The sequence below is a fragment of the Bombina bombina genome, chromosome 5 (genome assembly GCF_027579735.1).
Source record: "Bombina bombina isolate aBomBom1 chromosome 5, aBomBom1.pri, whole genome shotgun sequence".
NCBI classification, from domain to species: Eukaryota; Metazoa; Chordata; class Amphibia; order Anura; family Bombinatoridae; genus Bombina; species Bombina bombina.
In genome coordinates this window covers 101,034,947-101,062,275 of record NC_069503.1, presented here as the reverse complement: position 1 = coordinate 101,062,275, position 27,329 = coordinate 101,034,947, and the positions used below count along the sequence as shown (strand labels likewise).

At 40.4% G+C, this 27,329-nt stretch overlaps 1 protein-coding gene across 1 annotated transcript in view; it reads right to left on the bottom strand.

Annotated features, from left to right (window-relative positions):
* Positions 1–27,329, bottom strand: part of LOC128661357 (uncharacterized) — a 246,692-nt gene that overhangs the window by 205,652 nt on the left and 13,711 nt on the right. Inside the window, exon 2 of the mRNA XM_053715621.1 lies at positions 17,157–18,723. Coding sequence (XP_053571596.1) covers positions 17,157–18,723 — 1,567 coding nt within the window. The remainder of the gene's footprint in view (positions 1–17,156; positions 18,724–27,329) is intronic.

Here is a 27,329-nt window from a genome sequence, read left to right as displayed (position 1 = left end):
GGGTTAATAAATATAATATAGGGTTCGGCGGTGTTAGGGGCAGCAGATTAGGGGTACATAGAGATAATGTAAGTAGCGGCGGTTTACGGAGCGGCAGATTAGGGGTTAATAATAATATGCAGGGGTCAGCGATAGCGGGGGCGGCAGATTAGGGGTTAATAAGTGTAAGGTTAGGGGTGTTTAGACTCTGGGTACATGTTAGAGTGTTAGGTGCAGACGTAGGAAGGGTTACCGTATAGCAAACAATGGGGCTGCGTTAGGAGCTGAACGCGGCTTTTTTGCAGGTGTTTGGTTTTTTTTCAGCTCAAACAGCCCCATTGTTTCCTATGGGAGAATCGTGCACGAGCTCAGGTCCGGTTGGCAGATTAGGGGTTAAGAAGTGTAGGCAGGTGGAGGCGACGTTGTGGGGGGCAGATTAGGGGTTAATAAATATAATATAGGGGTCGGCGGTGTTAGGGGCAGCAGATTAGGGGTACATAAGGATAACGTAGGTGGCGGCGCTTTGCGGTCGGCAGATTAGGGGTTAATAAGTGTAGGCAGGTGGAGGCGACGTTGAGGGGGGCAGATTAGGGGTTAATAAATATAATACAGGGGTCGGCGGTGTTAGGGGCAGCAGATTAGGGGTACATAAGGATAACGTAGGTGGCGGTCGGCAGATTAGGGGTTAAAAAATTTTTTCGAGTGTCGGCGATGTGGGGGGACCTCGGTTTAGGGGTACATAGGTAGTTTATGGGTGTTAGTGTACTTTAGAGCACAGTAGTTAAGAGCTTTATAAACCAGCGTTAGCCCAGAAAGCTCTTAACTACTGACTTTTTTCCTGCGGCTGGAGTTTTGTCGTTAGATGTCTAACGCTCACTTCAGAAACGACTCTAAATACCGGAGTTAGAGAAATCCCATTGAAAAGATAGGATATGCAATTGACGTAAGGGGATCTGCGGTATGGAAAAGTCGCGGCTGGAAAGTGAGCGTTAGACCCTATTTTGAGTGACTCCAAATACCGGCGGTAGCCTAAAACCAGCGTTAGGAGCCTCTAACGCTGGTTTTCACGGCTAACGCCAAACTCTAAATCTAGGCCATAGTAAACATGCAGTTATACTATTGACTAAGGGTTGCACTCAGAGCACCAGCAAGACAGTGAAAACAATGTGGCATTGCAAGGATAGCACCATGAAACCGCAACTAATGCTAACACACTGCTGTCAGTCACTGAGATTCTGGAAAAAGCAGGGCGGCAAGACAAGTTCAAAATGAGCTAATGGTGTACTGTTTGCTTTCTAAAGCAAAAGCCTACTAACCTTACGGCTGTGAACTCCGAACCGCTGCAATCCCCTCAGTCACAAGCCAGTGTCACAGACTGAGATGCAAGTGAAAAAACTCCCGCCCCCTGACACTAACTCCCGCCACCTGCACTAAATAACTACTCCAGCTCTCTCCCTCGGACTGCCCATTTAAACATAAAAAAATAATTTACAATTAAAAAAAAAACAATGCATGTAAACTTAGCCTATGCACCCTTTTAAAAAGCATGTGCGCTCTCCTATGAACAGCATGAATCAGCTGGGTCTGTCTGCTGCCCCCCCCCAAATCTGCCGCCCTAGGCCCGTGCCTTGTTGGCCTAGGCCATGATACGCCCCTGCGCCGCAACCTACCTACACTTATTAACCCCTAATCTGCCATCCCCAACGTCGCTGACACTATTCTAAATTTATTAACCCCTAAATCTAACCCTAACTTAAATATAATTTAAATATATCTAAATAAAATTACTATCATTAGCTAAATTATTCCTATTTAAAACTAAATACTTACCTATAAAATAAACCCTAAACTATCTACAATATAACTAATAGTTACATTGTATCTAGCTTAGGGTTTATTTTTATTTTACAGGAAAGTTTGTATTTATTTTAAATAGGTAGAATAGTTATTAAATAGTTATTAACTATTTACTAATTACCTGGCTAAAATAAATACAAAAGTACCTGTAAAATAAAACCTAACCTAAGTTACACTAACACCTAACACTACCATACAATTAAATAAATTAAATACAATTAGCTAAAGTACAACCCCCCCCCACTAAATTACAGAAAAATAAAAAAACAAATTACAGATCTTTAAACTAATTACACCTAATCTAATAGCCCTATCAAAATAAAAAAAGCCCCCCCAGATAAAAAAAACCCTAGCCTAAACTAAACTATCAATAACCCTTAAAAGGGCCTTTTGCGGGGCATTGCCCCAAAGTAATCAGCTCTTTTACCTGTAAAAAAAAATACAAACACCCCCAACAGTAAAACCCACCACCCACACAACAAACCCCCCAAATAAAAAGCTAACTAAAAAAACCTAAGCTCCCCATTGCCCTGAAAAGGGTATTTGGATGGGCATTGCCTTTCCAAAAGCGCTGGTATTGGAGTGCGGTAAGGAGCACAATTTTGCTCAACGCCCACTTCTTGCCTTTTAACGCCGGGTTTGTAAAAACCTGTAATACCAGCGCTGCAGGTAAGTGAGCGGTGAGAAAAAACTGCTAGTTAGCATGCAAAACTCGTAATCTGGCCGATTGGGTATACCAACATGGGGGTTGTAGTACTTGCTGCAATACCTATGTAGTCTACTTGATAGAATGTGAAACCTGTAAGCTTCAATATACAGGTTGTACTACTAGGGAGGCCAGAACACGTATTAGGGAACATGATATTTCATCCATCATCACAATAAAGATGTCTCTTCTCTAAATTGGCAGATTATTGAGATTGTACGCCCCAAACAGAGAAGAGGTGATAAGAATAGTCCGCTTCTGTATAGGGAAGCATTCTGGATTTTCCAGTTGCAAACAAGAAGGTCACAGGGATTAAACATTGAGGGGGAAGTAATAAATTTCTGGAAACGTAATTGACGAGAATGGCTCAATGTTTTGGTCCCGATGTGACAATGTTGTTTCATACGATTTCCTTCCCCAAGGTTTACGGCGCACACCACAAACTATTTAGCATAATGTGTCATGATGCATGCATATTTAGAGCCTTTACAATATGGATGTTTAACTTGACATTTATCTCTTCAATTTGCTTAAAAGTTTCTCTCTCTTTTTTGCAAATATTCCTGTTCTTGCATATTTGCAGATATGATTGTTTTAGTACAATTAATATACATCTTACATGTTATCACTTAAAATTATCTGTTATGCAGAAACTAGTGAATGTTAATGTCGATTTTGATCAGTAAAGGTTCCAATGGGTTAAGGTGGGTTAAGGTGGATAGAATATGTCAAATATAATCAACATATAACAAATGTAATATATATGTCAGTACCTTTTCACTAATAAGTGATCGTATTCACTTTGGTTAGTTAAGAGTTAAAATACGTGTGATTAAATGTGAAGCAAATAGCAACTCAGCATTATCTTGAGTCAATTAGGCGACAGTGTATTTAAAGAGGACAGCTAGTGCATCTTATGTCTATTAATAAGGCCTGGGGGCCGAAATGCATAAGACATATCGGGATAAGCTGAATACTTTTGAATCTATGTGGATTTTACACTGTGAGATCTTGTGATAAAATATTTCGTTTTTAGCGCTTGTTGTTTGACTCCCTGGTGTTCCTTATTTTTTTCTGATTCTTAATAATGCCTAATCAGAGGTATCATTACCCCCTTAGGTGTGTGTCATGTCTCATGGAAATAAAAGAGCACAGAAAATAAAGCGTTAACCCTTTCATAACATAAAAGAGTGAAGCCAGTCTCACATATGCTATAACAGTGCCTGCATCATGCCAAATGTAATCCTGACTCAAGGATTAGCTATGTCCCCAAATAATAAGCAGGATCCTTTAATTTCTAAGTGCATAATCTCCCCACCTGGAAGAAAAAGAAATATACCTGAAAATACACTGTCCGGCATGTAGACAGTGACAAGGTATGAGAGGACACAGTTCCTCACAGAGACCTGCAGAAAAAAAAGAACAGAGTAAACCTACTTAGGCTTTCTATACCATGGGCAGAAAATATGTTAGGAAAACGCAGCAAAGCCCACCTTACAAGTTCCTAACTGCATTAAAGCCACCACTACCCTTACTGAAGAGATTAACGTGGAGTACGACTAGACCCAATCCTTGAAGAAAGGAAAGATCAGAGTAAATCCACTCTGGCTTTCAAGTATTTAAAAGCTTGCATTTGTATGGGCATTTGTATGACCTTAAAAGGGAATTAATCTCTTTTACTGCCCTTAAAAGGGCAACCAGCTCTTTTAGGAGTGCCCAATAAATCCCTAATCTAAAAAAAAAAAGAACCCCAAAAAATAAAAAAAAGCCTGTCTAACCCCCCCAAATAAGTACTCACCGTTCCTGGAGTCCGGCGGAAAAGGTCCTGTTACAGGCGGTGAAGTCTTCTTCCAAGCAGCCGACATCTTCTTCCAAGTGGGACCTCTTCCTTCTTCATCCAGGACCAAGCTGGTGCAGAGCGGAGATGAGTGTGGAGCAGGAACGGTGGACTGTAAAGCCATCGAGCATGGAGATCCTCTCTCCGTAGATCACCGCTGCACACTGAGGATTGAATTCAAGGTATGCCTTTAAATATGGTGTCCCTTGCATTCCTATTGGCTGATTTGATTCTTCAAATTCAAATCAGCCAATACGATGAGAGTTACTGAAATCCTAATGGCTGTTCAAATCAGCCAATATAATTTCAGTAGCTCTCATCCTATTGGCTGATTTGAATTTGAAGAATCAAATCAGCCAATAGGAATGCAAGGTATGCCATATTTAAACATGTACCTTGAATTCACAGCGGGGATCGTACGAAGAGGATCCTCCACTCTCCATGGCTCCACGGTCGCAGGTCCTGCTCCACCGCCGCTTGGAACAGGACCTTCTCTGCCGGACTTCAGGAACGGTAAGTACTTATTTGGGGGGTTAGACATAGGCTTTTTTTTTTAGATTAGGGATTTATTTGGCACTCTTAAAAGAGCCGAAAGCCCTTTTAAGGGCAATGCCCATACAAATGCCCCTTTAGGGGCAATGAGTACTTTAGTTTTTTTTAGTGTTAGGTTTTTTATTTTGGGGGGTTTGGTTGGTGGTGGGTTTTACTGTTAGAGGGGGGACTTAGTATTTTTTAACCCCTTAAGGACCACAGCACTTTTCCATTTTCTGACCGTTTGGGACCAAGGTTATTTTTGCATTTCTGTGGTGTTTGTGTTTAGCTGTAATTTTCCTCTTACTCATTTACTGTACGCACACATATTATATACCGTTTTTCTTGAGTTTCTAAAGATACCATTATTTTCATCATATTCTATAATTTACTATACAAAAGTCATAAAATATGATGAACAGGGGGCGTGGCCTGAGCGAGCTGAGAGATGGCCGCATAGCCACAAAGCTCCGCTCAGCACACTAATTAAAATTACTTCAGATGGTCCTAATTGTCCTAATTAAACAGCAAGGTGAACCTCCGGTGGTAACAACACAGCCGCTGTTGCATGCTTTGAAGAAAGGAGACAGCTGTAAACACGGAGGACAGGCAGGGACCAGCACGACTGAACGGAGCTGCCGCAACTCCTCAATAAGCCGGTCGGCTGACAAACCACACCACCCTCAAAGTAATCCCCCGACAAAGACACAGAAGCCCCTAGAAAAAGAGAGGAATAATTTTTTAAGTAGCAGCAATTGTTAAAAATACGGAGAACTTTGTTATGCTGCAACCGCTTAGGATTTGGAGTGGATCCAAGATGGCGCCGACAACATGTAACGCTTGAGAACTGCACTCCCCACAAAAACATACACAGGACGAGCAAGGAGGTGAGGCAGACAATCGGAGGTGAGGGAAACCCATAGCCTTCACAAAGTAGTAAACGGCTGAAGTTTTTTTTAAGTACATCCAAGGTGGAAACATCACTGTTAGGCAAAGCTTGCTAAAAATAAAAGCGGGGGGGGGGGGGGGGAAATAACATACCGGGCAAAGTGACTGACAGGCAATAGAGGGCTGCAAATATCAGTTTAAAAACTGTTGAGGTCAAGTTAAAGTGAACACCGCTCTGCCAGCACTGAATAGAATCACGACCACAGGGTACGCAGAGCAAGTTGAGATTCCCTGCAGACTTCTCCTTGAAAATGGAGGAGGATTGGTTCTTAAAGGTACAAGCTTTATTTGAGCAATATGAGCAGCAAATACTCAGTAGATCTGATCGCATCCTAGCGATAGCAGGAGACCAATGTGAGGAGAAGGGGAACAATGAGTCTGCGGTAGCGGGTGAGATGTTCACTGATATGCAGCCTGTCACACAGCAAACAGTGGGGAATACTTCTGCAGTAACTACTATACCTACAAAAGAATTTATGCAAGCAGACGCCATGGAGGTGAATACTGGAGATGTCTGTGGGTCAGCCGCTCTGGGAGTGTGTGCAGTGCTGACAATTGCGATCAGTGAAAATGTGTGTGAAGAACCCTTGCCTAGCAATGGGGAGGCTGCGGGAGCTACTGACATCTGTTCCTGGCAGGGCGCCCGGATTGTTACTATATATGAAGCTGCGCAGGTGAGAGCTGCCGATTTCCTCAGGCACGACCCTGATGATGAGGGCTGGGTGTTGTCCTGCTGTCCTCCCTGTGTCTTGAGGACCTACTCAGATAGGGACCAGGATCTACAGAGCGCACACGTCCCAGTTACAGACATAACTTTGCTCTTTGCGCATACTTCTGCAACTCTAGGACGACCCATGTTTGCCCCTCTGCTGGTCATTTATTGTAGCAAGGTTTGTGACCCTTTCTCCCTCTTACAATTGGATTTCTCTGCTGATTTAGTGGGACTACACTGTGTGAAAGCTGGTGTGGGCTGAATGTTTCTGCTGAAGCTGTAGGAGCATGGAACATGTCATTTCTGCAGCAATCGCCAGATTCAGCAAGATGTCTTTGCCCTGTAACTACAACTTTGCATGACGACCACAAGGTCTGAATTTACAGCCTCAGCATTCTGATCATCTTGTTTTATGGCTTCAGCAATCTTAGTGTATGTCAGTAAAATGGAGATATGAGACTTTTTTATCCTATTTGACTGTTGGCTTTACCCTTGGTCTAAATGTGTAATTGCTATGTTTCGTCTTATATGGAAAATTGCTACTACTTGCCCCTTAAGCTTTCTTGTTATCTATTATAAGTCAGAGCAGTATTTCAAGTTCTTGCAGAGCCCTAGGGACAAGGAGAAAATTTCAGCATGGCAGATTACTATGTGTTCATTGGGGATTCTGGGGGGATGTCTATCACTCTCTAGTTGTAAGCTCACAGCACATAGCCTCATAGATAAATGACTAACTTAAGAGCAGGTAATTTCCTATGAGAATACTTTAAGAAGCTATAATATGTTTTTCTTAATAGCCAGTGTGTATCGCTGGTTTTGGGTCTCTCTCCATGTGGCTGCTCACACTGGTCTATGAATCCTCATCTAGCTGAGCGTATAGCTTTAATTGACACCGGCCCCATGGCTTATATGTTTATGCAGATAGACTCCTAATAGCCCACAGCACCTCCCTATGGTGTACTTGCGAGCTTTTTTGAGCCGCCCTGCACCTATGTGCGACATCACCTTACTTCATAACTATACGGTATAAATAGCTATGAGTTCTCTCCTATTGTATGTGACATAACAAACAAGATACACAGATTATTTTCCATTTTAATATAGGGATAAGGATCCAGAGATCAATTGGTCGTATAGATTAACTGTGTGCCATTTGCTAGCCTATGTTATAAGTGTATTACCTGGTTAAGATAACTTATTGTAGATGTATACTCTCTGTTTATTACCATCATGACTGTTCTGCATTTGTATGACCTAAAGGGGATTTAAGAGTAGAGGCCTGTGGGTTCCATGTTTAGATAATTAACTGAGGGGAATACCCTCAACTTACTCCCCAGTACTTTGAATCACAATGCTAATTGATCCTGCCCGCTAATAGGCTTATTAGTTTTTTTACTCCAGGAAGTTATCTATTTAGTATGTGTTGGTTGCTTCTCACACATATATGTTGAAGTTTGTATACATTCTTCCGAGCAATCTTTTGAAGCAACCACTAACTTGTGTACTTATGTCAATATGGACTCCACTAGGTTTGAAAGTATATATGGTTGGTATTGCCTAATGTACATCATAATTATAATAGTTTTTGTCTATGGCGCAGGTCAGCAGTTGGGGAGAACAATATTATTAGTCTGTTGCTCACGCCCCCCCCCCCCCTTTTATGCGGTAAGAGAAGAGTCATTTTTCCTCCGCATTAATATTCTGGCAGTTTCGTAGTCTCTGCCCTATCCGAAGAGCCTGTTTAAAGCTTTTTCCCATATATGTAATAACAGACTCTTCAGGGCCTAAACATAACAGAAGAAGTGTGGTGACTATACCTATGTTCCTTATTAACTATAGTCAAGATGCCTATTTAATTTTATTAAGCTTATCCGGATTCCTGACGTTTGCCCAGTTCTGAGAGTTTTATTAGAGTAATTTTCACTATAGATTGTTTGGAGTTATTATCCTATTATATTTCCATTGTTTTCTGAAGACTGTCTGGACATAGCACTTGATTTTATGTGCTACTATTTGTCACTACCAAAGACGGACCTTGGTGTCATCCGTGATCTTATTGAGTATGTTCCCACCAGTGGAGCTAGCTGTCTTTGATGACACAACAAACCTTCAAAACCTTAAATGAGGAACAGAAAAGATTGGCCACTAAGACAACTGTGTAATGTATTGTCATGGTGATGTGTTTACCTTGTTGTCAACTGTTAAGATACCCTCTGTACCTACATTTGCCATGTATGAAATATTGTGTTATGCTTCCTCAATAAAAAAAAAATAAAAAATATGAAGAACAAATGGAAAAATAACACACTTTTTCTAACTTTGACCCCCAAAATCTGTTACACATCTACAACCACCAAAAAACAACCATGCAAAATAGTTTCTAAATTTTGTCCTGAGTTTATAAATACCCAATGTTTACATGTTCTTTGTTTTTTTTGCAAGTTATAGGGCAATAAATAGTAAAGTAGCACTTTGCTAGCTCCAAACTACTTTTTTTTCAAAATTAGCGATAGTTACATTAGAATACTGATATCTGTCAGGAATTTAGGGTGTGTTAGGTTAGGGGTTTAGTAATTTAATTAGTTATTTGCGTTGTGTGGGTTAGGGGTTAATAGTTTTAGTTGGTTTATTGCGATGTGGGTTAATGGCAAATTAGGGGTTAATACATTTATTAGGTAGTTTGCAATGTTGGGGTTGGCGGATTTAGGGGTTAATACTTTTAGTAGGTAGATAATGATGTGTGTGGATGGTGGATTAGGGGTTAATAGTTTAATTAGGCATATTGCGTTGTGGGGGGTTGTCGGTTTCGGGGGTGATACTTTTATTATTAGTTGCGATGTAGGTTTGATGGCGAATATAGGGGTTTTATGTGTCAGGTTTATTTTTGGGAGGCAGGTTAGACTTATGGGAGATTGGACTTTTTTTTTTTTCTTCTTAAGCGCCGGCAGTTTCTAAACTGCCGTAAGCCACTGGCAACTTCAGAAATTTGTATTTACACACACTTCTGGACATCACTAGTTTATCTGACTTACGGCACTTTATGAACTGCCGTATATATGATACCACAATGTGTGGGGTGAAATTACGGGTGTTGCGGGTTTCAGCAGTTACGCTGAAGCTTGCGCCGCATATGTAATCTCACCCCCAGTTGTTACAAATGCTGTGGAATCAGTGATACTGATGTAATCTATGTACTGTATATATTTGTAAATTTTGTGACTTTGATGTGAATATCAGGTTAATGAATAAGAGATTGAAGTTTGAATATCTCTGAAGTTCAAGCAGTTTAATAAATATTTAAATGCTGTTGTTCATCCGGCGGCGTGTCTATGATTATTAAGTCTATAATAGACCCACTGTATGAAACGCCAAAGGTGACAGCCATCTACTCACACATACTCTCAATCATACTGACACACACACACACTCACTCTCACACACACTAACATACTTTCCGGCATTATAAATTCATCCATAAGTCCTACAACTCTGTGCTCAGCCTCGCCAAACCAGTCTATGGGGTCTATTTAACAAGGGCTGAATGGCCCCTGTTCCCCTTGTTTCTGCGTGAGTCTTCAGGCTCACCGGAAACAGGAGTTAAGAAGCAGCGGCCTCTGAGGCGGCATATAGCAATCCGCCCGATCATGTGCGATCGGACTGACACCCCCTGCTAGCGGCGGATTGGCCGCAAATCTGCAGGGGGCGGTATTGCACCAGCAGTTCACAAGAACTGCTGGTGCAATGATAAATGCTGACAGCGTATGTTGTCGGCATTTATTGATGTGCGGCAGACATGGTTCACTATAGCGGATCATGTCAGCTTGCACATATATAAATAGACCCCAGAAAGCTGTTCTCAACCTTTAACTCCCTTCTACATTCGCATTCACCCCCACCCACTACCAACCTCGCTGCTCAGATTATTGCTGATCACTTCAAAAATAAAATTGACACCATTAGAAAAGATATCTGCACCTCACACCCCTCAATCCTACCCACCTCTTCTGTTAACAAAACTCTATGCTACTTCCCTCCTGTAACAGAGGAAGAAGTCTTTGTACTCCTATCCTTGGCTCATCTCACAACCTTCCCACTTGACCCTATTCCTTTACAATTTCTTCCCTCTCTCTCTGCTTCACTAACTCCTACCCTAACTCATCTCTTTAACCAATCTCATTCAAGCATGCGTCAATCATACCAATCGCTTGACCCCTTCAACTCTTCTATCTATCGACCAGTCTCCTTACTTCCCTTTGTTTCAAAATTATTGGAACGACTGGTCTATAATCGGCTAACTCAATTTCTCACAACTAACTCCTTACTTGATCCACTACAATCTTGTTTCTGCCCTAAACACTCAACAGAAACCGCTCTTACTAAAGTAACAAATAATTTGTTTTCAGCTAAAGCAAAAGGCCACTACTCCTTACTAAATTCTTCTTGACCTTTCCGCTGCCTTTGACACAGTTGACCGTCCTTTCCTCCTAAAAATACTACATTAATTTGACAACCGAGACACAGCCCTCTCCTGGTTTGCCTCATATCTCTCAAACCACTCGTGTTCAGTTTCCTTTTTACAACATATCTTGTGATCCTATGCCTCTCTCAGTTGGAGTACCACAAGGCTCTGTATTGAGTCCTTGCTTTTCTCTCTCTATACAGCCTCCCTTGGAAAATGTATAGCCTCCTTTGGATTCCAGTACCACTTATATGCTTATGATACCCAAATCTATCTTTCCTCTCCTGATATCTCTTCCTCTTTACTCAACCAGATTTCCAAATGCCTCTGCGATTTTCTCTTGGATGTCTTCACACTACCTCCAGCTCAATCTGTCCAAAATTGAGCTGCTTCTTATCCCCCCTCTTCGAGACATCCAATACCGGACATTTCTGACGGATGGAGACTCTATTCTCAACACCTCACCCAAGGTCCACTATCTTGGGGTTACACTTGACTCAGAACTCACATTCAACCCACATATACAAGCACTTACCAAATCCTGCCATTCACACCTAGGCAACATTTCCAGAATTTGTCCCTTCCTTATTCAAAAAACTACAAAAATACTTATTAATTTCTTCATTTTGTCACACATTGATTATTGCAATCTACTTCTAAATGGCCTTCCAAAACACCGCCTCTCCTCCCTTCAATCTATTATGAATGCTTCTGCTAGACTCATCCACCTAAGTTGCCGATCTAGTAAAAATAGATGTGGCGCTAAAAAGCTAGGTATAAAACTGGTCAGGCAATGTTTAATATAAAACTTAGAAATTGTAGTAATTAAGCCTTAAAAATATAAATATTAAAATCGTACCAACTAAAATAATATAGTAGTGCAAATTGATCAGTTATAATTAAGGATATTTTATGAAAATATAAAATAATACATATAAACAAAAATATACAGAAAATATATTTCAATAATGATCATATGAACCACCGGTGGTTAAAATACTCAATAAGTTAATACAAGTGCAATGATACAAATTTCCTATCAGTAAAGCTCAGTCCAATGGTAAATCGTAATTTGAACGATACTTTGGCCAAAAGTTAATTAAGTGGTTAAAAGGCAGTGTAGTATTCAAAACAGTGTGTAGTCATAAATAGCCAGTACGGATATTTCCACCTTTAACAGATTGTTCCACACTTTGGTTATAAATATCTTGAGGCTACGGGACCTTACATCTGGACAGACTCTCTTACTTTCAGAGTCTCGAACGGGCACGAGAATCACCTTATTTTGGTGTCCGGGTCCTGCTCGTAGCTGTTCTTCCTTCTTACTCCGTTGGGAACTTTTGGCGTGTGACGTAATCACAACCGTCACGTGGTCTAGATCCTCCAATCAGTGAGAGGGTTTCTCCGCTGTCAATCCAAATGCGGGAAGTTTGAAACCAAGAAACACAGAGCGCTCTGAAGTACTAATGGTTATCCTCAGGTTGTTAGGTATCCAAATAACGTGTTACATCATAAGTTGCCGATCTACATCAGCTGCTCCGCTTTGCCAGTCTCTATGCTGGCTCCACATACACTACAGAATACAAGTTAAAGTATTAACCATAACTTAACAACTAGAAAAACTAATTGTATGAAGAATACAATAGAATTCACAGCAGAGATTGCCACAGATTATATATCATATAAACTCCAGATAATAGATTCAGATAGATATTATATTATATTTTTTTTTAAAAAGTTCCATAACATTCATACCTTATAATCTTTATTAAAGCAACTAGGAACCAACATTCACACAGTGGTAGCGGTTAGAGAATTAAAAACACTTGAACCCAGTCATGCATATTTGTTGTATATAGATATATAGATCAACATGGGCGTACTTTGAATTATATAAAGAGTAAGCTAAGCCCTTACAATCCGAGGGCTGATTAACTTTTAACTATTAGTCTAAAGTAGGCATCATGATTGACCCGCTGTTAGCAAAAAAATTCTAGTTTTTAGACAAGGGTAAGCAGTTAAAAACGGCAGACAGGAGAGACAAAGCTGCTTCTGCTGGACCCCTGACGAGGGTTTCACAGAACGCTTCCTCAGAGGGGGTGCGGGCCGCCGCTACCCGACGTGATTTATGTGTCTATTGAGCCCACCTTCCTAGCATCATAGGTTGCCCATTACAGAAAATAGATATCCGATTGGTTCACGGATCTGTCAGTCAGACCGGTTAACTCTGACGTGGATTGTCTTACAGCGGAACCGGAGGGCATGAGTCATAGGGCGTGTTTCCAACAGCGGTAGAACCAGTCACAATTGGTATACTGGGGGTGTGTGAGAACTGCTCTGTGACGATAGGATGATCACAGAGTAGTGTAAACAAAAGATTCGGATCGTATGTCACATTCGCTTACAGAGATACAAGTGATCATATTGAAACTTGGAACATAGAAGTTATTGTAAGCATAAATACAATTTTAGGTAAAATACAAGAGATAATCAGAACGATCATAGGTGAAAAACTTGAAAAAACCCTGGTACATGAAAGTGCCGTATAAGCACTATTTGTGCATTGTAATACAAAAATATTATTGATCATATTTTAACCCTGAACGTAAAGGTTTTTATAATATGAATACGACATATCAGTAATTTATGGAAAATAATGAGAACAATTGTATTGATAATGAGAAAAAACAACATGATGCAAAGAAGTGCCTGATTAGCACTGCTAATGCATGTAATGGAAATAATATATACAATTGTATGCATATTCTGAAATATCTGAGAATTCATAGATAAAGTGCTTTTAACAAAGTTGGAATATGTTATAAAGTTATGGTCTATATGTAACATATAAGTGGAATTTTTACAGACAAAGAGATAAATTGTTCGCAACAGATATAGTGAATATTCAAGAAGATATTATGTCATATACATTGATACTGATCAATGCTATTTACATATTTTTACCGAATGAAAAGTCAACATTGTAGGATACTCCTAAGTAGAAATATACATTCTCTTTATCGTTATTTACTTTAATTTTTTACAATAAACTGACCTCGTAAAGTAGTTTGAATATTGATTGAATTCTATTTACAATGTTAAATGTTGCGAACTTGCAAACAATTTGTACTGTTGAAAAAGAAGGTGCACTTCTGAACTACAAAAATAATGTAAAGTTTTTTACTATAGAATCATTGATCATAGGAGGCCAAGTGCCTGGTTATATATAGAGCCAGGAGATCATAATAATCTATGTTAGAGAATGCTGCTTATAAATTAAACTAAAGGCTGAATAATATAGCTGTTATAATGAGTATTAAAAAGGATTTGGTAATATTAAAAATCAAAAATCCTAAAGGATAAAAGTGAATGAGAGTGAAAATAAAATTAAAAAAAAAAATAATAAGTAACTGTCTAGTTACTAATTAGTGATGTGCAAGTATTGAAAATAAATATTTTATAGTAGGATTCAGTCACCTATTATCTTACTAGTCGGTGACATGTGAGTAGAAATTACTCTAATATATGATAATTGAGTGAGAGAAAGGGAGAACACTTGGTGAATATCTAAAATGTGAAGTGATGCAATGTTTGTCATAGCAGACTTTGCACAGATTATACACTGTTTATATTAACAGCAATGTATACAGTGCCTGGCAATATTAACAATATTGTACTGATTTCCATTAGTTTTGAGTAAAAGATGGTTTAATTGTATGAGTCAGAAGTAAAATTATAAGTATACAAAATAATTATTGAAATCATTCATACCATAGGGTTTAACAGCATTTAAGGAATAAATCCACTTGCATTCGAATTTTAATAAGGATTTTTCAATATTTCCACCTCTTATACCGAGAGATGCTTTCTGAATCACTGTGTATTTTACATCTTTAGGTGAACCGTTATGATGTAACAAAAAGTGTTTTGCAACTGAGGTAATTTTCTTGCCTTTATCTTTGTCTCTCTGGGCATATTTAATGTTGTAAACATGTTCTAAGATGCGTGTCTTTACCTCCCTTGTGGTCATGCCAACATAGGCCATCTGGCATGAGCAGTACAGTACATAAACTACTCCTATAGTTTTGCATGAGAAGCGTGCTTGGAGTTTGTATAATTTCCCAGTTTTGTCAGTTATTGTTTTTGTTTTCAATACATATTTACAAGCTGAACATGTACTGCAGGGGTACATGCCTGGATCAGTATCTTTTTTCTTGGCAGATCTTACAGAATGGCTGGATACCAGTTTGTCTCTTAGGTTATTGGGTCTCTTGTATCCTATGGATACTCTTTCTCCTATTGCTGACTTTAAGATGTCATCATTTAACCATAACTTGCAAAGCACTCAACAGTCTAGCTCCCAACTATATTTCCTCTCTCCTTGTGAAATATTCCCCATCCCATTCTCTTCAATCAACCTCTGTCCTATGTCTCTCCACTCCTGTTATCTCTATGTCCCACTCCCGTCTCCAAGACTTTGCACGTGCTGCTGCTGTCTTCTGGAACTCTCTACCCCTCTCCATAAGACTGTTTCCAACCTTGTATAGCTTTAGACACTCCTTGAAACCCCACCTATTCAGAGAGGCTATCATCTCTTATCTTAACCAAAATAATACATGAACTGACTCACTGATGCAACTACAACCGATGTGACAAGCTACCCCAACCTTATGTCTCTGCAACCTAAACCTGTAGACTGTGAGCTCTCCGGAGCAGGGCCCTCTTCCTCCTGTACTAGATTTATTTAGTTTTGTTATGTATTGTATTTTTTCACATATCCTTGTTATTGTATACCCCTATCACTGTACCCAGCGCTATGGAATTTTGTGGCGCTATACAAATAAATAATAATAATAATACACACACATACTACATATTCTCATACACTCTCTCTCCCACACAAACACAAATACACTAACTTTCACACACAGAAAGACAAGCATAAAGACACATTCTCACACACAAAGACACTTACCACACACAGGCACACACACACACTAATACACACACATACATACTTTCTCTTACACTCTCTCTCACACACACACAAAGACACTGACAAACATAAAGACAAACTCTCACACGACACTTACACACACTCTAAAACAGTAATACACACACACACATACATACTCTCTCTTACACACTTCTCTCTCACACACATACGTGCAATGCAAACGTGACCTCGCATTTGCATTGCACAGAAGCATTGTGCCGTTTCTCCAACACCTTGCAGCCGCCGACTTTAGCTTCCAAGAAAACGAACATGTAAATTTAGGGACATTTATAAAATGAACCAGAGATCTGATCTGAAGTGTTAATTGCTACCACAAGCTCACGGTAGCAATAATCAGCTACTTGTAATGGCTGATTATTTATTGCACACCTGCAAAAAGGAACATTTGCCCGTTTGTGGGTGTGCAATAAATTAGCACTCCACTTGTAATCTTGCCCATTGTGTCTAATTAAATAAAACCAATTTCCCCTCAGTAATTCCTCTGGTATATAACATGTACAATGCTAAGCATCTATTGTTATAAGAAAAGGTTTATCCACAAGATGTGCACATTAAATATATCTCCCAGATGTCCATCATTTGAGACTGATGTTCTTGTTTATATAATTTTCTAACACTCTATTCATATAAAGATTCCTTTATTCTGTAAATGTAATTATTTTCTCCCCAATGTAAATCAAACATACAACTCATAACACTGGCATATTAATAAACAACACTGGGGGCGCTTTGGTGGTGAATGGTTGTGTAAACTGGTCAGTATAAGGACAGATCTGTATATTCCTGTGTGGTGTTTGGATTCTATCACATTTATATGAGAGAAAGTGAGGTGCACATATATAGAGGAAATAAGGACAGCAGGAGAGCACTTCCAATCTGAGGCTTTTATAACTGGGATTTATTAAGTATTATTTATAATAACATCCTTTTTTTGACTTCTCTATTTAGAGAGTTTGTCCTATTTAGGATAATTTTTAAAAGGTTTCCAAACTGTGCTTATAAAGTTTATTTTGTAAGTAAATATTTGGAGTTTTGTGATACCTTTTTACACTTTCTAAACATGTGAAAGGTTTCTTCCCTTGTGAATCCTTTCATGAGTTTTCAGCTTACTCTTTACTGTAAAACATGCTCCACACTGTAAATGTAAATGGGTTTTCCCCTGTGTGAATCCTTTCATGAGTTTTCAGATGATTAATTTGTGTAAAACGTTTTCCACGCTCTGTACAAGTGAAAGGTTGTTCTCCTGTGTGAATCCTTTCATGATTTTTCAGATTACTCATTTGTATAAAACTTTTCCCACACTCTGTACATGTGAAAGGCTTCTCTCCTGTGTGAATCCTTTCATGATTATTCAGATGACTTATTTGTGTAAAACATTTTCCACACTCTGCACATGTGAAAGGCTTTTCTCCTGTGTGAATCCTCTCATGATTTTTCAGATTACATATTTGTGTAAAACATTTTCCACACTCATTACATGTGAAAGGTTTCTCCCCTGTGTGGATCTTTCTGTGATACATAAGACTTCCTTTAGATTTGAAATATCTCCCACATTCTGTACATGTGTGAGTTTTTACAGCTGTGTGAACTTTGTGGTGTTCAAGGAGATGCAAATTACATGTGAAGATTTTCTCACATTTTAATGGTTTCTTATTTGTATGAATCATTTGGATAGACTGAAGACTTTTCCCTTCTTTGAAATGTTTTGAAAACCCAGTAAATGTGTGTGGTTTATCCTCAGGGATAATAATTTCACTAGATAATGCATAAATGTTGTCCTCTTGTTTGATGACTAAATTACTCTCTGTACATAATGATTGCTGCTTAGTTCCTGTGAAAGGCTTTTCTCCTGTGTGACTCCTTTCATGAGTTTCCAGATGACTCTTTTCTGTAAAACATTCTCCACACTCTGTACATGTGAAAGGCTTTTCTCCTGTGTGAATCCTTTCATGATTTTTTAGATTACTTATTTGTGTAAAACATTTTCCACACTCTGTACATGTGAAAGGCTTTTCTCCTGTGTGAATCCTTTCATGATTTTTCAGATTACTTATTTGTGTAAAACATTTTCCACACTCTGTACATGTGAAAGGCTTTTCTCCTGTGTGAATCCTTTCATGATTTTTCAGATTACTTATTTGTGTAAAACATTTTCCACACTCTGTACATGTGAATGGCTTTTCTCCTGTGTGAATCCTTTCATGATGTTTCAGATTACATATTTGGGTAAAACATTTTCCACATTCATTACATGTGAAAGGTTTCTCCCCTGTGTGGGTCTTTTTGTGATATATAAGGCTTTCTTTAGATGTGAAACATCTCCCACATTCTGTGCATTTGAATGGTTTCTTATTTGTATGAATCATTTGGCTAGACTTAAGACTTTTCCCTTCATTGAAATGTTTTGAAAACCCAGCAAATGTGTGTGGTTTATAATCAGGGATAATCATTTCACTAGATAAGTCATAAATGTTGTCCTCTTGTTTGATCACTAAATTACTCTCTGTACATAACGATTGCTGCCCAGTTCCTGCCAATTCACAATCTTCTTTAAATATCTGCTGTGATTGCACCAATGTTTGTGAATAATAATTGGTGTCTAATACTTTTGGAGTCTGTGGTATCATGCTGATGCTTCCTGTAGTGAAGGATGAATATGAACTAGTCAAGTGATTGTCTAAAAAAAAAAAATTGGAATATAAGAAAATAAAGAAAGTTTATTCTTTTACAAAAATCATATTTATTTACACTGTATTCTGTTTTGTGTTCATTTTTTAAATGATTAACCTGTAAATCACAAATTAAAGCAACAAAAGACTAAGGGCTAGATTACGAGTTTTGCGGTATGAGTGAAAAAGCAGCGTTAAGGCTCTTTTTCACTACAGCTGCTATTACGAGTCTTGTAGGAACATCTGTACCGCACGCTTTTTGGGCCGTAATGCAACGTAACTTCTGCAGCTTTCAAAAAGTCCTTTTTCAATGGGACTTCCATAGCGCCTGGGAGGCCAAAAAGTGAGTGGTACAGCCTATAACTCCAAGATCCATAACGTAAATGGAAAGTCAGTAGTTATGGGTTTTACGCTACAAAGCCATAACATAAAACTCATAATAAAATGCTAAAAAGTACACTAACACCCATAAACTACCTATTAACCCCTAAAACGAGGCCCTCCCTCATCGCAAACACTATAATAAAATTATTAACCCCTAATCTGCTGCTCCAGACATTGCTGCCACCTACATTACACTTATTAACCCCTAATCTTCCACCCCCAACGTCGCCGCCACTATTCTTAAGTTATTAACCCCTAAACCTAACACTAAGTCTAACCCTAACGTAACCCTTACCCCCACACCCACTAACTTTAATATAATTAAAATAATTCTAAATAAAAATTACTATTAATACCTAAATAATTCCTATTTAAACCTAAGTACTTACCTGTAAAATAAACCTAAGCTAGCTACAATATAACTGTTACATTGTAGCTATCTTAGGTTTTATTTTTATTTTACAGCTAAGTTTGTATTTATTTTAACTAGGTAGAATAGTTAGTAAATAGTTATTAACTATTTACTAACTACCTAGTTAAAATAAATACAAATTTACCTGTAAAATAAAACCTAACCCGTCTTACACTAACACCTGAAGTTACACTACAATTAAATCAATTACATAAATTAAATACAATTAACTAAATTAAAAAAAAACAAAACACTAAATTACACAAAATAAAAAAAGTCATTATCAGATATTTAAACTAATTACACCTAATCTAATAGCCATATCAAAATAAAAACATAATTTATGCTTACCTGATAAATTTATTTCTCTTGTGGTGTATCCAGTCCACGGATCATCCATTACTTGTGGGATATTCTCCTTCCCAACAGGAAGTTGCAAGAGGATCACCCACAGCAGAGCTGCTATATAGCTCCTCCCCTAACTGCCATATCCAGTCATTCGACCGAAACTAGCCGAGAAAGGAGAAACCATAGGGTGCAGTGGTGACTGTAGTTTAAAATTTAGACCTGCCTTAAAAGGACAGGGCGGGCCGTGGACTGGATACACTGGATCCAGTCCACGGATCATCTATTACTTGTGGGATACCAATACCAAAGCTAAAGTACACGGATGAAGGGAGGGACAAGGCAGGTACTTAAACGGAAGGGACCACTGCCTGTAGAACCTTTCTCCCAAAAATAGCCTCCGAAGAAGCAAAAGTATCAAATTTGTAAAATTTTGAAAAGGTATGAAGCGAAGACCAAGTCGCCGCTTTGCAAATCTGTTCAACAGAAGCCTCATTTTTAAATGCCCAGGTGGAAGCCACAGCTCTAGTAGAATGAGCTGTAATCCTTTCAGGGGGCTGCTGTCCAGCAGTCTCATAGGCTAAGCGTATTACGCTCCGAAGCCAAAAAGAAAGAGAGGTTGCCGAAGCCTTTTGACCTCTCCTCTGTCCAGAGTAAACAACAAACAGGGAAGATGTTTGACGAAAATCTTTAGTCGCTTGTAAGTAAAACTTTAAAGCACGGACTACGTCCAAATTATGTAAAAGACGTTCCTTCTTTGAAGAAGGATTAGGACACAATGATGGAACAACAATCTCTTGATTGATATTCTTGTTGGAAACTACCTTAGGTAAAAACCCAGGTTTTGTACGCAGAGCTACTTTATCTGTATGGAAAATCAGATAAGGAGAATCACATTGTAAAGCTGATAACTCAGAGACTCTACGAGCCGAGGAAATAGCCATCAAAAACAGAACTTTCCAAGATAAAAGTTTGATATCAATGGAATGAAGGGGTTCAAACGGAACTCCTTGAAGAACCTTAAGAACCAAGTTTAAGCTCCATGGAGGAGCAACAGGTTTAAACACAGGCTTAATTCTTACCAAAGCCTGACAAAATGCCTGGATGTCTGGAACCTCTGCCAGACGCTTGTGCAAAAGGATAGACAGAGCAGAAATCTGTCCATTTAAAGAACTAGCTGATAATCCTTTATCCAAACCCTCTTGGAGAAAGGACAATATCCTAGGAATCCTAACCTTACTCCATGAGTAATTCTTTGATTCACACCAATGAAGATATTTGCGCCATATCTTATGGTAGATTTTCTTGGTTACAGGCTTTCGTGCCTGTATTAAGGTATCAATGACTGACTCGGAGAAGCCACGCCTTGATAAAATCAAGCGTTCAATCTCCAGGCAGTCAGTCTCAGAGAAATTAGATTTGGATGATTGAAAGGACCTTGTAGTAGAAGGTCTTGTCTCAGAGGCAGAGGCCAAGGTGGAAAGGATGACATGTCCACCAGGTCTGCATACCAGGTCCTGCGTGGCCACGCAGGCGCGATCAAGATCACTGATGCTCTCTCCTGTTTGATTTTGGCAATCAGTCGAGGGAGCAGAGGAAACGGTTGAAACACATAAGCCAGGTTGAAGAACCACGGTGCCGCTAGAGCATCTATCAGCGTCGCTTCTGGGTCCCTGGACCTGGATCCGTAACAAGGAAGCTTGGCATCCTGGCGAGACGCCATGAGATCCAATTCTGGTTTGCCCCAACAATGAACCAATTGAGCAAACACCTCCGGATGGAGTTCCCACTCCCCCGGATGAAAAGTCTGACGACTTAGAAAATCCGCCTCCCAGTTCTCTACACCTGGGATATGGATCGCTGATAGATGGCAAGAGTGAGTCTCTGCCCAGCGAATTATCTTGGAGACTTCTAACATCGCTAGGGAGCTCCTGGTCCTCCCTTGATGGTTGATGTAAGCCACAGTCGTGATGTTGTCCGACTGAAATCTGATGAACCTCAGGGTTGCTAACTGAGGCCAAGCTAGAAGAGCATTGAATATTGCCCTTAACTCCAGAATATTTATTGGGAGGAGTTTCTCCTCCTGAGTCCACGATCCCTGAGCCTTCAGGGAATTCCAGACTGCACCCCAACCTAGAAGGCTGGCATCTGTTGTTACAATTGTCCAATCTGGCCTGCGAAAGGTCATACCTTTGGACAGATGGACCCGAGATAGCCACCAGAGAAGAGAATCTCTGGTCTCTTGATCCAGATTTAGCAGAGGGGAAAAATCTGTGTAATCCCCATTCCACTGACTGAGCATGCATAATTGCAGCGGTCTGAGATGTAGGCGCGCAAATGGCACTATGTCCATCACCGCTACCATTAAGCCGATCACTTCCATGCACTGAGCCACCGAAGGGCGCGGAATGTAGTGAAGAACACGGCAGGAATTTAGAAGCTTTGATAACCTGGACTCCGTCAGGTAAATTTTCATTTCTACAGAATCTATCAGAGTTCCTAGGAAAGAAACCCTTGTGAGGGGTGATAGAGAACTCTTTCCCTCGTTCACTTTCCACCCATGCGACCTCAGAAATGCCAACACTATGTCCGTATGAGATTTGACAATTTGGAAGTTTGACGCCTGTATCAGGATGTCGTCTAGATAAGGGGCCACTGCTATGCCCTGTGGTCTTAGGACCGCCAGAGGAGACCCCAGAACCTTTGTAAAAATTCTTGGGGCTGTAGCTAACCCGAAGGGAAGAGCCACAAACTGGTAATGCCTGTCTAGAAAGGCAAACCTTAGGAACCGATGATGATCTTTGTGAATCGGTATGTGAAGGTAAGCATCCTTCAAATCCACTGTGGTCATGTACTGACCCTCCTGGATCATAGGTAGGATTGTCCGAATAGTTTCCATTTTGAATGATGGAACTCTGAGGAATTTGTATAAGATCTTTAGATCCAAAATTGGTCTGAAGGTTCCCTCTTTTTTGGGAACCACAAACAGATCTGAATAAAATCCCTGTCCTTGTTCCATTTGTGGAACTGGATGGATCACTCCCATTATTAGGAGGTCTTGCACACAGTGTAAGAATGCCTCTTTCTTTATCTGGTTTACAGATAATCTCGAAAGGTGAAATCTCCCTTGTGGGGGGGAAGCTTTGAAGTCCAGAAGATATCCCTGAGATATGATCTCCAACGCCCAGGGATCCTGAACATCTCTTGCCCACGCCTGGGCGAAGAGAGAAAGTCTGCCCCCTACTAGATCCGTTGCCGGATAGGGGGCCGTTCCTTCATGCTGTCTTAGAGGCAGCAGCAGGCTTTCTGGCCTGCTTGCCTTTGCTCCAGGCCTGGTTAGATTTCCAGGCCGGCTTGGATTGCGCAAAAGTTCCCTCTTGTTTTGTAGCAGAGGAAGTTGATGCTGCACCTGCCTTGAAGTTTCGAAAGGCACGAAAATTAGACTGTTTGGCCCTTGATTTGGCCCTGTCCTGAGGAAGGGTATGACCCTTACCTCCAGATATGTCAGCAATAATTTCCTTCAAACCAGGCCCGAATAGGGTCTGCCCCTTGAAGGGAGAGTTAAGTAATTTAGACTTTGAAGTCACGTCAGCTGACCAAGATTTAAGCCATAGCGCCCTACGCGCCTGGATGGCGAATCCAGAATTCTTAGCCGTTAGTTTAGTCAAATGAACAATGGCATCAGAAACAAAAGAATTAGCTAGCTTAAGTGTTCTAAGCTTTTCAAGTATTTCAGTCAATGGAGTAGCTGTCTGAAAGGCCTCTTCCAGAGACTCAAACCAGAACGCCGCAGCAGCAGTGACAGGAGCAATGCATGCAAGGGGCTGCAGGATAAAACCTTGTTGAATAAACATTTTCTTAAGGTAACCTTCTAATTTTTTATCCATTCGATCTGAAAAAGCACAACTGTCCTCGACAGGGATAGTGGTACGCTTTGCTAAAGTAGAAACTGCTCCCTCCACCTTAGGGACCGCCTGCCAAAAGACCCGTGTGGTGGTGTCTGTTGGAAAAAAAATTCTAAAAATAGGAGGGGGGGAAAACGGCACACCGGGTCTGTCCCACTCCTTAGTAATAATTTATGTAAACCTTTTAGGTATTGGAAAAACGTCAGTACACACCGGCACGTAGTATATATCCATTCTACACAATTTCTCTGGCACTGAAATTGTGTCACAGTCATTCAGAGCAGCTAAAACTTCTCCAAGCAACACCCGGAGGTTCTCAAGCTTAAATTTAAAAGTAGACAAATCTGAATCAGGTTTCCCCGAGTCAGAGACGTCCCCCACAGACTGAAGCTCTTCGTCAGCTTCTGCATATTGTGACGCAGTATCAGACATGGGCCTTAAAACATCTGCGCGCTCTGTATTACGTCTAACCCCAGAGCTATCGCTCTTTCCTCTGAATTCAGGCAGTCTGGCTAATACCGCTGACAGCAAAGTAATGTCCTGCAAAGTAATCGCTATGGGCGTCTTTGATGTACTTGGCGCCATTTTAGCGTGAGTCCCTTGAGCGGGAGTCAAAGGGTCCGACACGTGGGGAGAGTTAGTCGGCATAACTTCCCCCTCATCAGAATCCTCTGGTGATAATTCTTTTAAAGATAACAGCTGATCTTTATTGTTTAAAGTGAAATCAATACATTTAGTACACATTCTCTTATGGGGTTCCACCATGGCTTTTAAACATAATGAACAAGGAGTTTCCTCTATGTCAGACATGTTTATACAGACTATCAATGAGACTAGCAAGCTTGGAAAACACTTTAAATCAAGTTAACAAGCAATATAAAAAAAAAACGTTACTGTGCCTTTAAGAGAAACAAATTTTGCCAAAATTTGAAATAACAGTGAAAAAAGGCAGTTAAACTAACGAAATTTTTACAGTGTATGTAACAAGTTAGCAGAGCATTGCACCCACTTGCAAATGGATGATTAACCCCTTAATACAAAAAACAGATTAACAAAACGAAAAATATGTTTTTTAAACAGTCATAACAACTGCCACAGCTCCTACTTTTGAAGCCTTTTGAGCCCTTCAGAGATGTCCTATAGCATGCAGGGGACTGCTGAGGGAAGCTGAATGTCACAGTTTGTAATTTTAACTGCACCAACTGTAACTTTTATACTATAACAGTGGAAAGCCTCAGGAAACTGTTTCTAGGCAAAAAACAGAATTTATGTTTACCTGATAAATTACTTTCTCCAACGGTGTGTCCGGTCCACGGCGTCATCCTTACTTGTGGGATATTCTCTTCCCCAACAGGAAATGGCAAAGAGCCCAGCAAAGCTGGTCACATGATCCCTCCTAGGCTCCGCCTTCCCCAGTCATTCGACCGACGTAAAGGAGGAATATTTGCATAGGAGAAACCATATGATACCGTGGTGACTGTAGTTAAAGAAAATAAATTATCAGACCTGATTAAAAAACCAGGGCGGGCCGTGGACCGGACACACCGTTGGAGAAAGTAATTTATCAGGTAAACATAAATTCTGTTTTCTCCAACATAGGTGTGTCCGGTCCACGGCGTCATCCTTACTTGTGGGAACCAATACCAAAGCTTTAGGACACGGATGAAGGGAGGGAGCAAATCAGGTCACCTAGATGGAAGGCACCACGGCTTGCAAAACCTTTCTCCCAAAAATAGCCTCAGAAGAAGCAAAAGTATCAAATTTGTAAAATTTAGTAAAAGTGTGCAGTGAAGACCAAGTCGCTGCCTTACATATCTGATCAACAGAAGCCTCGTTCTTGAAGGCCCATGTGGAAGCCACAGCCCTAGTGGAATGAGCTGTGATTCTTTCAGGAGGCTGCCGTCCGGCAGTCTCGTAAGCCAATCTGATGATGCTTTTAAGCCAAAAAGAGAGAGAGGTAGAAGTTGCTTTTTGACCTCTCCTTTTACCAGAATAAACAACAAACAAGGAAGAAAATCCTTTGTAGCATCTAAATAGAACTTTAGAGCACGAACAACATCCAAATTGTGCAACAAACGTTCCTTCTTTGAAACTGGATTCGGACACAAAGAAGGCACGACTATCTCCTGGTTAATGTTTTTGTTAGAAACAACTTTCGGAAGAAAACCAGGTTTAGTACGTAAAACCACCTTATCTGCATGGAACACCAGATAAGGAGGAGAACACTGCAGAGCAGATAATTCTGAAACTCTTTCCAAGATAATAACTTAATATCAACGGAATGTAAGGGTTCAAACGGAACCCCCTGAAGAACTGAAAGAACTAAATTGAGACTCCAAGGAGGAGTCAAAGGTTTGTAAACAGGCTTGATTCTAACCAGAGCCTGAACAAAGGCTTGAACATCTGGCACAGCTGCCAGTTTTTTGTGAAGTAACACAGACAAGGCAGAAATCTGTCCCTTCAAGGAACTAGCAGATAATCCTTTCTCCAAACCTTCTTGAAGGAAGGATAGAATCTTAGGAATTTTTACCTTGTCCCAAGGGAATCCTTTAGATTCACACCAACAGATATATTTTTTCCATATTTTGTGGTAAATTTTTCTAGTTACAGGCTTTCTGGCCTGAACAAGAGTATCAATGACAGAATCTGAGAACCCTCGCTTTGATAAGATCAAGCGTTCAATCTCCAAGCAGTCAGTTGGAGTGAGACCAGATTCGGATGTTCGAACGGACCTTGAACAAGAAGGTCTCGTCTCAAAGGTAGCTTCCATGGTGGAGCCGATGACATATTCACCAGGTCTGCATACCAAGTCCTGCGTGGCCACGCAGGAGCTATCAAGATCACCGATGCTCTCTCCTGATTGATCCTGGCTACCAGCCTGGGGATGAGAGGAAACGGCGGGAATACATAAGCTAGTTTGAAGGTCCAAGGTGCTACTAGTGCATCTACTAGAGTCGCCTTGGGATCCCTGGATCTGGACCCGTAGCAAGGAACCTTGAAGTTCTGACGAGAGGCCATCAGATCCATGTCTGGAATGCCCCACAATTGAGTGATTTGGGCAAAGATTTCCGGATGGAGTTCCCACTCCCCCGGATGAAATGTCTGACGACTCAGAAAATCCGCTTCCCAATTTTCCACTCCTGGGATGTGGATTGCAGACAAGTGGCAGGAGTGAGTCTCCGCCCATTGAATGATTTTGGTCACTTCTTCCATCGCCAGGGAACTCCTTGTTCCCCCCTGATGGTTGATGTACGCAACAGTGGTCATGTTGTCTGATTGAAACCGTATGAACTTGGCCTTTGCTAGCTGAGGCCAAGCCTTGAGAGCATTGAGTATCGCTCTCAGTTCCAGAATATTTATCGGTAGAAGAGATTCTTCCAGAGACCAAAGACCCTGAGCTTTCAGGGGTCCCCAGACCGCGCCCCAGCCCACCAGACTGGCGTCGGTCGTGACAATGACCCACTCTGGTCTGCGGAAGCTCATCCCCTGTGACAGGTTGTCCAGGGACAGCCACCAACGGAGTGAATCTCTGGTCCTCTGATTTACTTGTATCGTCGGAGACAAGTCT